Source organism: Chrysemys picta, chromosome 10, assembly GCF_011386835.1.
Source record: "Chrysemys picta bellii isolate R12L10 chromosome 10, ASM1138683v2, whole genome shotgun sequence".
NCBI classification, from domain to species: Eukaryota; Metazoa; Chordata; order Testudines; family Emydidae; genus Chrysemys; species Chrysemys picta.
Window position 1 is genome coordinate 68,466,724 of NC_088800.1, and position 14,384 is coordinate 68,481,107.

General features: G+C 37.7%; 2 protein-coding genes across 7 annotated transcripts in view; one reads left to right on the forward strand and one right to left on the reverse strand.

Annotated features, from left to right (window-relative positions):
- The window catches only part of GSPT1 (G1 to S phase transition 1), a 39,383-nt gene extending 32,600 nt beyond the window's left edge, over nucleotides 1–6,783 (forward strand). For all 6 annotated transcript variants that reach the window (XM_005307582.5, XM_005307583.5, XM_005307579.5 and 3 more), the window contains 4 exons: nucleotides 156–329; nucleotides 1,035–1,124; nucleotides 1,766–1,934; nucleotides 6,302–6,783. In XM_005307582.5, coding sequence (XP_005307639.1) covers nucleotides 156–329; nucleotides 1,035–1,124; nucleotides 1,766–1,934; nucleotides 6,302–6,354 — 486 coding nt within the window. In that variant the 3' untranslated portion in view covers nucleotides 6,355–6,783. The remainder of the gene's footprint in view (nucleotides 1–155; nucleotides 330–1,034; nucleotides 1,125–1,765; nucleotides 1,935–6,301) is intronic.
- The window catches only part of LOC135973815 (uncharacterized), a 1,510,190-nt gene that overhangs the window by 527,031 nt on the left and 968,775 nt on the right, over nucleotides 1–14,384 (reverse strand). The window lies entirely within an intron of this gene.

A 14,384-nucleotide genomic window follows, 5' to 3' on the forward strand; every position in this document is an offset into this window, starting at 1 on the left:
ATAATAATACACCTAGTGCAACATATTTAAACTAATGCAGAGATGTAGCTGACAAACTGTATAGGTCTAATATACTCTTTTGTATTAGTGATTTTTTTTTTTTTTTGTGAGATGCGTTAAGTAAAACAGAAAACCTGAATCTCGCTTTCTTTAAGCACAACGTGGAAGTTCTCGGAATCCTTTCTGATGATGTAGAAACTGATGCTGTAGCCCCAGGTGAAAACCTGAAAATTAGACTGAAAGGAATTGAAGAGGAGGAGATCCTTCCAGGATTTATACTCTGTGACCCTAATAACCTTTGTCATTCTGGACGCACATTTGATGCCCAGGTACACTAGCTGAAATATAGTTCTGTAATTCCTTGGTTCTTGTATCTAATGATGGTGAATGACACTAAACAAGACTACACCATTTGAAATTTGTTAGAAATTTCACAGATGCTGTAAGACCACTGTGTGATTTCATAAATCTTAATGCAAGATTTAAAATCATTGCTTAAAAAAGTCACGAGTGAATTACATTTGTTCTCTGAATGTGAATATTCTAATTGAAGTTTCAGAAATCCCTAATCTTAAAGCAAAATTCTATTTTCCTTCTTATAGACCAGTTATTTTTCAGTAAGCATATTTCTGTATTATAAGACATTCAGTCATTGGGGGGAGAGCTAGCTCAGTGGTTTGAGCATTGGCCTGCTAAACCCAGGGTTGTGAGTTCAATCCTTGAGGGGGCCATTTAGGGATCTGGGGCAAAAATCTGTCTGGGGATTAGTCCTGCTCTGAGCAGGGGGTTGGACTAGATGGCCTCCTGAGGTCCCTTCCAACCCTGATATTCTATGATTTTGCTGGTCCCCTAACAAGAGTGTGGGGTTGGCCTTTTGCTTCTGAAAAGTTTTATTCAGTGACGTGACGTGCCACGTATATGAAGTTCTAGATAAAAATGTGTGATAGCTAACCCTTAACTGGTTAGTCTCTGACTCTTTAGAATATAATATGTGAGGAATGCAGTTATATTACACTTCTTATATTACTTTACAGATAGTGATAATTGAGCACAAATCCATCATCTGCCCTGGTTATAATGCGGTGCTGCACATTCATACCTGTATTGAAGAAGTCGAGATAACAGTGAGTTTATATTAATGCTTTAACTTTAAGTTAAAGCATTCAGTTCATAGCAGGAACTTTTTATTCAATTGTTTGTACAGAAAATAGTACAACAAGTCTCAAGTCCAGATTGGACCCTTGTGCACTTACACAACATAGCAAATAATAAGCATCATGTATACATGTTATGAACACTTTGGGAGCTCTGAATGCTACTGTTTGTTCAAACTTGATATCATAAAAGGACATGGTCCACTATCACACTTTGGTCTGAATATCTTCCTAAAACTACCAGAAAAGGAGGGGGGGGAGATATCTTTCTCCCTTTTTCAATTTGTTTACTTGTGGATTTGACAGCATTTTGTATGTCAGTTTCACTATATTCCAAGTATAGTCCATTTGTGTAGTTTTTCCCGCAGTAACAAGGGAGAGGGGTATTTGCAGAAAAAATTTATTGTAAAATCATAGAAGTTGGTGGGGGTGAGTGTCTCATGAGCAAGTGTTAGGTAAACCACTGTTACCTTTTCAAAATTGGCTAAATTTCAAGTAGACAGTAGTTTTAAAGAGGCTTGGTGAATACTGATGCTTTATTTCTGAAGGGAAAATATAATTGTCAATGAACTGTGTTTTGCTAACATTTAAAACTTCTCATTCTTGTGCAGGCCTTAATCTGCTTGGTAGACAAAAAATCAGGAGAAAAAAGTAAGACACGACCACGTTTTGTGAAACAAGATCAAGTATGCATTGCCCGTTTAAGGACAGCAGGAACCATCTGCCTTGAGACATTCAAAGAGTTCCCTCAGATGGGTCGTTTTACCTTAAGAGATGAGGGTAAGAGTACTTGTGCAACTATTAAAGTTTGTTTCTGTGTATATATACACCATCTTATTACACTTAGAATAAGAAATCTCAAACACTGAAATGCGAAATTGGAAATGGAAATACTAGCTGTCCCTTTTCTAACTGCAGTACTTAGTAGAAAATTCTCTGTAGAAGAATGTTCCTTATTCTTCCTGCTGCAAAATAGATATGCAATTGTACAGTATATGGAGAGGAGACAATAGGGCTGCTGCTAATAACAGAAATGCATTCACAAGTATTGCATACTAAAGGTACAGTAACTCCTCACTTAACGTTGTCCCGTTGTTACGTTGCTGATCAATTAGAAAACATGCTCATTTAAAGTTGCACAATGCTCCCTTATAACGTTGTTTGGCAGCCGCCTGCTTTGTCCACTGCTTGCAAAGAGCAGCCTGTTGGAGCTAGCTGGTGGGGGCTTGGAACCAAGGTGGACTGGCAATCCCCCTGTGAGCTCCCCTAAGTTCCCTGTGCAGCAGGCTATCAATTTCTGGGCAGTTCAGCTGTTCCTCCCACCCACTGCCGTGTGCTGCTCCTGCCCTCTGCCTTAGAGCTGCTCCCGGGAGCCTCCTGCTTGCTGTGCAGAAAAGTTAAAGAATACAGGACGTTTCTCAAGATCTGAGGCCCAATTTGGGAGACTAATAATATTGTGACAGGTTTCAGAGTGGTAGCCATGTTAGTCTGTATCAGCAAAAAGAACGAGGAGTATTTGTGGCACCTTAGAGACTAACAAATTTATTTGAGCATAAGCTTTCGTGGGCTAAAACCCACTTCATCGAATGCATGCAGTGGAAAAAACAGTAGGAAGATCTATATATACACAGAGGACATGAAAAAATGGATGTTACCATACTAACTATAATGAGAGTAATCAGTTAAGGTGGGTTATTATCAGCAGAAGAAAAAACTTTTCTAGTGATGATCAGGATGGCCCATTTCCAACAGTTGACAAGAAGGTGTGTAACAGTAGAGGGGGAAAAATTAGCATGGGGAAATAGGTTTTACTTTGTGTAATGACCCATCCACTCCCAGTCTTTATTCAAGCCTAATTTAATGTCCAGTTTGCAAATTAATTCTAATTCAAGTCCTTAAGTCTGAATTTTCAAAGCTGAGAAAAGGATGTGTGCAGCATGAAGGGTCCATCCATTTTCTATATGTCTCAGATGCTTATGGACATACAAAGAGTTGGCTGTTAGTACAGATCCCCATTCTTCCTATTTACTTGCCGTGTATCCTCATCAGACTGGTTGAATATGCTGTTGCTCAGCTTTTTATAAAAGCAGCCACTTATAAAATGTAATGATAGGCAGGAAAATGTGGTCTCTTAAAATGTCAGCATTTCTGGATGTATTAGCTTTTTCTGGAATAATGCCCTTGTCAGGAGTTGACTGCATCTTAGTTGAAAAGTAAATGGTTTCCCGAGAGTTTCTCCCATCTTCCACATTTTTCTCAGTTGAAAAGGAAAACAGGCTGTTCTGAAATCATAACACTTTCTAGCTGATAGCACTTGGCGTCACTTCAAAAAATGGACTTGAAAGCATGATTTCCATTCTATTTAATCACTGGTGAGCAAAAAAGGCAGGTTCATACTAGAGTTCTGAGATTCCACCATCTTCCCAAACTGTTGAAATAACCATGTACTGTCCGTAGCTTCAGCTTTAGTTTATGCCAGATCCCTACTGTTCACTAACCTGGTCAGCATGATTCTGTTTGGCTCTTAGTCTCTACTTTTTTTTTTTTTTTTCCCCTTCTACAATAATTAAGACATCAGATATATCCCTTGTAATCCATTGTTATTTCATGATGAGCTATCCAAATTAACAGCTTTGGATTCTAATAGTCAAGAGAATCAAACCGAGGAACATGAATCCTGGGTCTTGTAAGTGAGGCATAATATTTAGGGCTGTTGATTTAATCACAGTTAACTCACACAATTAACTCCAAAAAATTAATCATGATTAATTGCAGTTTTAATCACACTGTTAAACAATAGAATACCAATTGAAATTTATTAAATATTTTGGATGTTTTTCTACATTTTCAAATATATTGATTTCAATTACAACACAGAATACAAAGTATACAGTACTCTATTATTTTTGTTACAAATATTTGCACTGTAAAAATGATAAAAGAAATAGTATTTTTCAGTTCACCTCATACAAGTATTGTAATGCAATCTCTATTGTGAAAGCGCAACTTAAAAATTTAGATTATTTTTGTTCCATAACTGCACTCAAAAACAAAACAAGGTAGAACTTTAGAGCCTACAAGTTCACTCAGTCCTATTTCTTGTTCAGCCAATCGCTAAGACAAACAAGTTTGTTTATATGTGCAGGACATAATGTTGCCCACATCTTATTTACAATGTCACCTGAAAGTGAGAACAGGCATTCACAATGCACTGTTGTAGCTGGCGTCACAAGATATTTACGTGCCAGATATGCTAAACATTTGTATGCCCCTTCATGCTTTGGCCACATTCCAAAGGACATGCTTCCATACTGGTGATGCTCGTTTAAAAAAACGTGTTAATTAAATTTGTGAGTGAACTTATTGGGGAGAATTGTATGTCTCCTGCTCTGTGTTTTGCCTGCATTCTGCCATATATTTCATGTTATAGCAATCTTGGATGATGACCCAGCACATGTTGTTCATTTTAAGAACACTTTCACTGCAAATTTGACAAAAGACAAAGAAGGTACCAATGTAAGATTTCTAAAGATAGCTATGGCACTCGACCCAAGATTTAAAAATCTGAAGTGCCTTCCAAAATCTGTTCGGGACAGGGTGTGGAGCATGCTTTCAGAAGTCTTAAAGGAGCAACACTCCAATGCGGAAACTACAGAACCTGAACCACCAAAAAAGAAAATCAAACTTCCGCTTCTGGCATTTGACTCAGATGATGAAAGTGAACATGAGTTGGTCCTCACTGCTTTGGATTGTTATCGAGCAGAACCCATCAGCATGGATGCATGTCCTCTGGAATGGTGGTTGAAGCATGAAGGGACATATGAATCTTTAGCGCATCTGGCATGTAAATATCTTGCAACCCCAGCTACAACAGTGCCATGCGAACACCTGTTCTCACTTTCAGGTGATATTATGAACAAGAAGCAGGCAGCATTATCTCCTGCACATGTAAACAAACTTGTCTGAGCGATTGGCTGAATAAGAAGTAGGACTGAGTAGACTTGTAGGCTCTTAAGTATTTACATTGTTTTTTATTTTTGAATGCAGTTATTTTTTGTACATAATTCTACATTTGTAAGTTCAACTTTTAAGATAATACAAGTACTGTAGTGAAATCTAAGTGAATTGAAAATTACTATTTTTTTTACAGTGCAAATATTTGTAATTAAAAAAAGAGTACTGTACACTTGGTATTCTGTGTTGTAATTGAAATCAATATATTTGAAAATATCCAAAAATATTTATATAAAAAGTACTCTATTATTTAACAGCACGATTAATTGCAATTAATTTTTTTAAGTGTGATTAGTTTTTTTAAGCGCTTGACAGCCCTAATAATATTCTGCAAACTTTGCTGGAATCAGACACTAAAAAGTAGTTCCCTTTTCCCCCACCCAGTTGTTGGCACAGAAAAACTAGGGCATCAAACACCTGCACAAAAGGTTTCTCATGACATCTCCGTCAAGTAAAAATGACTTATCACATTATTTAAATACATTTAGCTTGAAGCAGGTGTTTCTAGTAAAGCAGAGTGCAGGAGCTCACTGATACTGCAGCTGCTAGCTGAACTTCAAACAAGAAGGAAAAAGTGGTATTCCCAAATAACTTTTCACTAACCTGACAAAACATGCCTTATGGTCACAAAATATTATGACTTGAGGCAATCTTTGTTTTGCCATTCATTCTAGACTTCTGGCTATATGCATCCATAACAAAACTTATGGAATTACTTCCTGAAATAACAAGCTTTTGCTATTTAAGAGCTGTCCCTTATTGATTACTTAAATTCTTACATTTTAGGACAAGGGAATACATGGAACTTGCAGGAATGGTGTCTTCAACCTGTACAAGTTGGAATAGCATAACTTAAAGCACTTACGATGAAGCCTCTCTTAGCAAGCAAAAATTCAGATGAATGTAGAACAATCTCACTCTTTGTATCTACATTGATTTCTCCTGTGAGAGAGTGGCACTTTTGCTCCCATCAACACACTATTGTACTCTTGTCATGAAAAGTAATTTTCTCTAATATATAATTATCTGTGACACCATGAGGAATCTATGTTTTAGAAGCTTTCACACTTGTAGATATAAGTGCATTGTTCACCAATAAAGACCTAACACAAGCATCTTTCTCCTTGGTTTAGGTAAGACCATTGCAATTGGAAAAGTTCTGAAACTGGTTCCAGAGAAGGACTAAGCATTTTTCTTGATGACCCTGCACAATACTGTGAGGAAGATTGACTCTGCAAAAGCCTACTTCACACCGCCTTCTTATTTTCTGCCCATTGATAAACTTCTCCCCATATTTTGCAAAGACAAATTTCACAGCCAAGGTCCACATTATGTCAGCTTTCTCATATTGAGAGCTCTGCTATGCCACTGTTGAATTTCCCAAAAAGAGGTTTTTTTTCTCCCAAATTCTGCTTCCTTGCAAAGATTCGGCAATAGCTTTGTAAGTGATGTGGACATAATTGCCTTTAATTATGAAAATATAAAGGATTTTTAATGTTTAATTTCCCCTGGCATATTAAGACATCTTTTTTTCCAGGCAGATCACTCAGTGTGTGAGTGTGTGTACACATGTTACAAAGACAACTACCATGTTAATAAACTATTCAATTTGAAATCCTTTTTGGTATTGGAATTGCTTTTGAATAATGTTTTTTATCTGGATGTAACACTGTTGCATTAGCTTTTTAACTTTCCAAGTATTCTAAATGTTGGATTACTTGGAGTTTTCTAAACTCCTCAGCGGCTCTCTTCCTCCCCCTACCCCCTCCTCCTTCACACCCCCCCCCCCGTTTTAAATGAGGTACTTAGACAATTGACCAAGTTTGTATAAAAGGAATTTGTTTTGCCCCATCCTAATAGTGTTTAATGCATTCTTTAAATTAAATACCTTTTTGCAAATGTGGCACTACTTTATTAGCTTTATGTTGGTTTATATCTACAGCAAACCTAAGTTGACTTAACATAATTTCTTAGACACAGTAAGTTGATTTTGAATGCTAGAATTACATACTGTGTCTTTATAAAAAGTGCAGCATAATCAAATTCTTACCTTCAGAAAATGCTAACAACCAGTAAATCAATGGAAGTTGCAAAAACATGGTAATTGTGGCAATAATGCCTATATTGGTATTTATGACTTAGGCTAGGTCTATACTACCCGCCTGAATCGGCGGGTAGAAGTCGACCTCTCGGGGATCGATTTATCGCGTCCCAACGGGACGCGACAATTGATCCCCGAATCGGCGCTCTAACTCCACCAGCGGAGGTGGTAGTAAGCGCCGCCGACAAAAAGTCACAGAAGTCGATTTTGCCGCCGTCCTCACAACGGGGTAAGTCGGCTGCGATACGTCGAATTCAGCTACGCTATTCACGTAGCTGAATTTGCGTATCTTAAATCGACTCCCCCCTGTAGTGTAGATGTACCCTTAGATTTTGTCTGAAAACTGGGCCAGTTAAAAAAGTGCCAGTTCTACAAGTCACTTAGTTCATTCTCTGTTAGAAGGCAGGATTATCCTTACTGTTTTAAAGACCTGTCTGAACTGAGGGGAGGGACTATTTAAGACCCTAAGTGTTTGCACATATTGAAATTTAGGAGGTGCAGAATCAAGTACAGTCTGTAAATTATGGCATATCAAGCCAATTTAAGCTTGTGTAGACTGGTAAAGAGCTTTCTTGAGAAAGTAAAGCCATAAGCGGTTTAAAATTAAGCTTCCTCAATACAACTTGAAGGAGCTAAATATATTAAAACCCTACGTAGTTGTAGGTAAAAGTGGACTATCTCCTGTTGCCATCCTGGTTCGAATGAAGTGAAAGAGGGTGAATGGGAAATGAGAGAAATACATATTAATGGAAATTTCCATTATTAGTTTAAAAGGTTAACTTCAGAGCTTCTTCAGAATACTTTTCCTTTAAACTAAATATTTTGCAATTGTAAAATTAAATAGTGGTGAGTCCTTGCCTTCCCCAGAAGCTGACAGTCACATGACTGTTTCAGTTTACAGAACTCAAAATTTTAAAGAGTTTTATCCTTCTTGTTTCTTTGTAACTGTGGAATTCCCATTCATTTCACTTAAGGCTACATTGTATGGACAGCGCAAGTTATTGTCCTTCAGTTTCATATGATTACACTTGTAGCTACCGTAATGCATGAAATTTAAATAAATTTTATTAAGTCTGCAAATCTCTGAGCTTTTATTTTTCTGGGAAATCTGAGAGCTTTAGACAAAATATAAACAAACACTTTCCCTTCCCCCCCCTCCCTCCCACAACTAAGTGAACAAAAGCAAACTACAGACACTTGGATCTTAAACTGGCATAAAAATTAGTCAAGGAAATTCTTGCAAAGCTCTGTTTTTCTGGTTTGACTGAAAATTCTAAAGTACATAAATTGGCTCCCAAAATGTTTATGCTTTTGAAATGTTCTCCTTATTAAAACTGTCTTTGGGGAGTGACAGTTCAGGGAGGACCTAATGTAAAGTTGTTTTTTTATTTAAAGCATTGAAATGCAACTGAAGCACTAAATATCTGAATTATCACTTTTGAGCAAACTTATAATGAGGACTTAAATTGATTAGTTTGATCATGGATGGAAAACAGATTCATCACTGAAACCTGAAAATCAACTGATGGATGGAAATGTAACAGGTACATGGAACTGTCAAGGATTTCTATAATACACTAGATTTACGATGGAATATATTTGAATCCTATTTACATAAATCCAATTAAAACTGCCTTGGTATGTTAAGGGAAACTGAATTAAGATGGAAGTGCATTAACAATATGTTGAAAGGTAGGTTGTAGATCTTGTTAAAGCAATACAAAATTTTTATAAGTTTGTAAGGTGTTCTGTTTGAATATTTTACAGCCTTTAAGCATATTAATAGCAAAATGCAAAGCAAAAGTATAGGGTATTTGGCTTCATTTTTAGGTATAAGAGCTAAATATGTCTATATACCTTTTATCCTATTTTGATCATTGACTTTTTTTGAATCTTCCTCAAATTGCGTAAGTTTAATGTACTCCATTAAATCTTCGCACCACATTGTTAGTGCAGTTTTTACTACAATTGATGGGCTGAATTTAGATAATTAAGGAAAAGGGAATGGTGCAGCTGCTTTGTTTTCAAATAAGTACTACTTGCTAATAAGTTCCTCAATGTAATAAACTTTTTTAAACAGTTGTCATTTTGAATCCTTATTTCCTTCTGTCAAAATACATGGCAAACTACTTTGAAGATGAAAGAAATAAAGGATTTACCCAGCCATAAAAGGAAAAAATAATGTGAACTAAGACATGAAGAGTTGAACTGAGTGTAAGGAAATGGCTTAACTTATCAACAGATAAATATACTATACTGACTTTACATGATTAAGATCTTTTGTTACTGAACTGAAAGCCTTGATAATATATGTAATGATTAAATGCAAAAAATCTTTGTGGAGTACCAGAGTCCTGATTATTCTGTAACATGAAAAATGACAGTTCATTCTTTCCTGCTAGTTATAAGAGGAAACAAACACCACATAAAATAGGACGTTGGGCTTGCTAATCATGCTGGTGATATGGCTTAAGGCTACAGATTTTTCAATGGCACAAGATGCCCAGTGAAAATTGCTTAATGAATAACCTCTGCCACCAACTCATTAAATATTATCGTCATGAGAAATATAGCCTTCATGAGAGGTCTATATATGTTCTCAGACATTGGGGGTTTTTTAGATGGTGAACCATTCCAGAAGTCTGAATAAATGTTATGTCTTGCCTTTTTTATGTTGGCAGTGCAGAATGTTTAGATTATCTGCTGAAACCTGTGCAGATGGAGTTTTCTCCATACAAGACTTCATGGCTTTTTCTCACCCAGCACTCCAAGAAACTGGCTCAGTCAGCAACTCAATAGACCTAATCTGCTTCTTTACAGTCCCCATGTGGGATCCTTACGGAAAAGTATACCAACAAAGATAGTTCTTAAATAGCTATTGTTCTTAAGGAAAATGGTAGGATCTCAATTTACGTCAGTGTGCTATGGACCTCGGTTATCAAGTCACTTTATTCCCCCCCCCCCCCCACCGTGGAGAAGAGTTATCACTGGTTCTAATCTTAATATCCAACAAAGATTACTTCTGACTAGCTGATACATATGTTGGATTACCTAGATCTCTGGGTATAATGGTCTTTGTGTTCTCTTGTTAAATTTCATATTAACTCTTGACTCCTGTCCCGCCATTAGCTGGATTTCTGTTGCCAAAAAAATCTGCTTGGCAGAGTGGAAGAAAGCATGACTTCTCCAATTCTTTGAGGGTGGCTCAAGTTACTGCATATAAAAGCTCTTCCAAGAAGTATTAGGATTGATTAAACCACCCTCAGGTGGTCAAGTTGTTTAACCTGTCCCTGTAGGGCAATCTAAAGAAAAACACGGAGAATTAAGCAGATGAAAGTTACTTCTGCTCACCTCAAAACACTGTATGATCACTGCCTGCCTAGACAGTGCTTGTAGTTCTGTTCCCTGGGTAACATAGCTCTGTGGAATAGGGGACAGGACAGAAAACTTCCACATCCATCACTACACCGCTTGTAGATATTTGTTCTTCTAAATGTTCTGGTTAGTTGAGTCTCATTGAAAAACTTACACATGTTGAATGCTGTAGAAGGATCAGAATCTGTTCTTCAAAGGTGTCATGTAAATGGGGGGGTGGGGGGTGGGAGAGAATCTGGCTTCTGCACAGTGTATAAAGGCCTGAAATAATTTTTCTAAAGTACTTTCTTTTTTAATAGAAATTCAGACCTTGCTTGTACTACTTGTCTAGAGAAACTATGGACCACTGCAGAACTAATAGGTTTATTATTGGCAGTTACTTACAGTAGTTCTGAGGCCCCAATCACGAGGGGGGTCCCATGGTATTGAGTACTGTATAATTACAGAGTTAGGGATGGTCCCTTCTCTTGGAGAATGAGTAGCTAGGAAGTGAAACCTAATTATTCAAGGGAAATAACTTATTTTTTTTTTAATAGAATATCTGGGTTGGAAGGGACCTCAGGAGGTCATTTAGTCCAACCCCCTGCTCAAAGCAGGACCAATTCCCAGACAGATTTTTGCCCCAGATCCCTAAATGGCCCCCTCAAGGACTGAGCTCACAACCCTGGGTTTAGCAGGCCAATGCTCAATCCGAGCTATCCCTCCCCCCTACTGAATAACTATTATTCATACTGTGATAGTGTCTAGATGGCACAATCAAGCTTGTAGGAGGCACTGTATAAATATGTTGTAAGAGTCAGTTGCTGTCTAAGAAACTTACACACTGATTTCAAGATGGGAAGTAACAAGTGACTATAGGGGAGAGAAAAAGGTGGAAAGAAATGAAAGTTTAAACAAGAATAGGACTTTGAAAATGCTGTGGAGGAGGAAGTAGTAACCAGAAGGATTTGTCCAGGTCCTGGGTCTGTAGGGTAAGAAGAACGGAGTGTTACATGACACCCATGTTGTGTGACAAAGAAGATGATGGCATTAACAGCAAGAGAAGAGGGAGAGGGTTTGGAAGGAAAGGTGAGAAGTTTTGTACCAGATGAAGTTTGACGAAGATATCTAGGGAGGGTCAGAGACAGGTCAAGATGCTGAATTGGATAGGAGGAAATAAGTCAGCAGTATGTAATGTGAACAGAGACCACTGTAAAAACAAAACAAAAAAAACTAAACCACCTAAAGTGGAAGAACAGGTGCCCTAGTTAAAAATTAACTACATCTGTCCCTTTAATTAAGGGCTGAATGCACAATCCACTTCTCTAAGTCCTCCACTATGACTTCTAGCCAACACAGAGAAGAATGGGCTTTAATCCTACAATTTCCAAGATAAACTAAAGCACTATTATTTTCATAGAATCATAGGTCATCTAGTCAAGTCCCCTGCACTCAAGACATGACTAAGTATTATCTAGACCATCCCTGACAGGTGTTTGTCCAACCCGCTCTTAAAATCCCCAATGATAGAGATTCTACCACATCCCTAGGCAATTTATTCCAGTGTTTAACCACTCCGACAGTTAGAAAGATTTTCCTAATGTCCAACCTAAACCACCCTTGCTGCAATTTAAAAGTTTTGAAAACCTTTTCAGGTCTTTATATGTCAAGAAGAAAGGCACTAACTGGAACTGTTTTTTCCATTGCAGGTCACTTCTAATAATGCCTTTGGTAACAATAAAATGAGCAATCATATTTCCCCCCCCCCCCCCCCCCCCATATGTAGAAATACTGGTTTGAGGCTCCAAATACCAATTAAAAAAAAATTCTGCTTTTGGTTTCCTGCCATCAACTCTAGTCCACAGGAAGGTTAATCCCAGCCTGCGTCAATGACAATCTGCACACTACACCTCTACCCTGATATAATGCTGCCTCGGGAGCCAAAAAATCTTACCGTGTTATAGGTGAAACTGTGTTATATCAAACTTGCTTTGCCCTCGAGCATTTCCATTATTAATAGTCAGCAAATCATTTTTGTTAAAACTAACACAGTGTATGCAATAAATAAATCTGTTCTACAGTGGTTAAATTTTATCTCCTCTCTTTAATTACAACAATTATTTTTTAAGCTTACTTAAAGGATACAGTGTATTAACAACACAAGTACTAAAAACTCCTAAATGCAATCTTGTGGGCTAGGTTTCATCATACATCAATCGTTTGGTCTGCGTGTAATGCTTAGGAAAATGAAAAATTCACATAGAATATCAGAAAATACTTTTAATTACAAATCCTTACAAATTGTTGTAAAAAAGGATTTTGGTATTTTAGCAAATAGGAGCATCTGTCACTTAGCCAACTACGTTATACATAGATTGTTATGTAATACGAACTGTTAACTATTAAATACACTGTAGTTTGAAAACTTTTAGGGGGTACAAGATGCTTTCTTATTTAAGATGCACCCCTTAACATTTTTTTTTAATTTAAAAAAAACCCTTCTTATACTTTGTTGCTTCATGCTACTGCGAGCCGCCACCTTCACCAGGTCAATTATGGATTTTAACTGCAGTATTTGCAGTCTATTCACATCCTGACTTTCTAGCCACTTAAGACCAATCTCTAACCCTACAACCGCATCATCAGCTTTGGGCAGTGGCTCCGAGGGTTCTTTGTCACTATCCTCAGGGTTAGACACACTTTCTGAGGCACCAGGTGGTTGAGGGGCAACATTATGAATTATATCTACATTTGTAAGTCGTTCATAGATTAGACACATAGCATCCACCTCCATCCACTCTTGAACATCAGCTATCCCACTTAAGTTCCCTGTAGACTCGTTCTGCATCCATGGCCTCTTCTTCCATAAAACCTTCAAAGTTGTTCTCATCTTCGTCTTCTTCCTTATCTTGGTTGTCGTCGCTTTCAGTGACAAAAGCACTTTTGAGACCACAATGCCAACATTTCTCTATCATTGACAGAGTGATTCCTAGCCAGGCTGTCTCGCTTAAGTTAAATACATCCAGCAAATTCAGTTTATTTACTAAGGCTTTGATCGAGGGGCTGTATTTTGGACGTCGTGTTCTTAGAAAGGTAGCTCACCTTTATCTTCCCGTCTTTGCTGGTTAAGGTCTCAACTGGGGGATGGGCGGGACAGTTGTCAAGTAGGAGCAGTGCCTTTGGCTCCAAGTTTTGTCTGCGTAGGTGGTTCCGGACAGCTGGTACAAAATATTTCTTAAACCATTCCTCGAAAATATCTGATGTCATCCAGGCATTTTTTGAATGGCGATAAATGAGTGAAGGTGAATCCATGTTCTTATGGTGGAAAGCCCTAGGTGACCTGGATTTGCCTATGCACAGAGGTTTAAGTTTATGTGAACCAGTTTTATTCACACAGAAAAGTATTGTCACTCTCTCTTTTATCACCTTAATACCTTTGGCCTTTTGTTCTTCGGTCCTAGAAGCAAGTGTTCTATCCGGCAGCATATGGTATAAGCCAGTTTCATCAGCGTTATAGATTTGCTCTGGAACATAGCCACCCTCGATGATGATATCTTGTAACTTTAGCGGGTATTCATCGCAAGCTTTTATATCTGCGGAGCGCATCTCTCCTGAAATTGCGACTTGCCAAATGCCATGACATTTTAAAAAATGATTAAGCCATCCACTGCTAGCTTTACATTCTTAACACTTCTGCACATCAAGGTAATCGCCCGAGCATCTAAAATCGAGATCCTTCTTCAATTTCTCCGCTTGTTTCC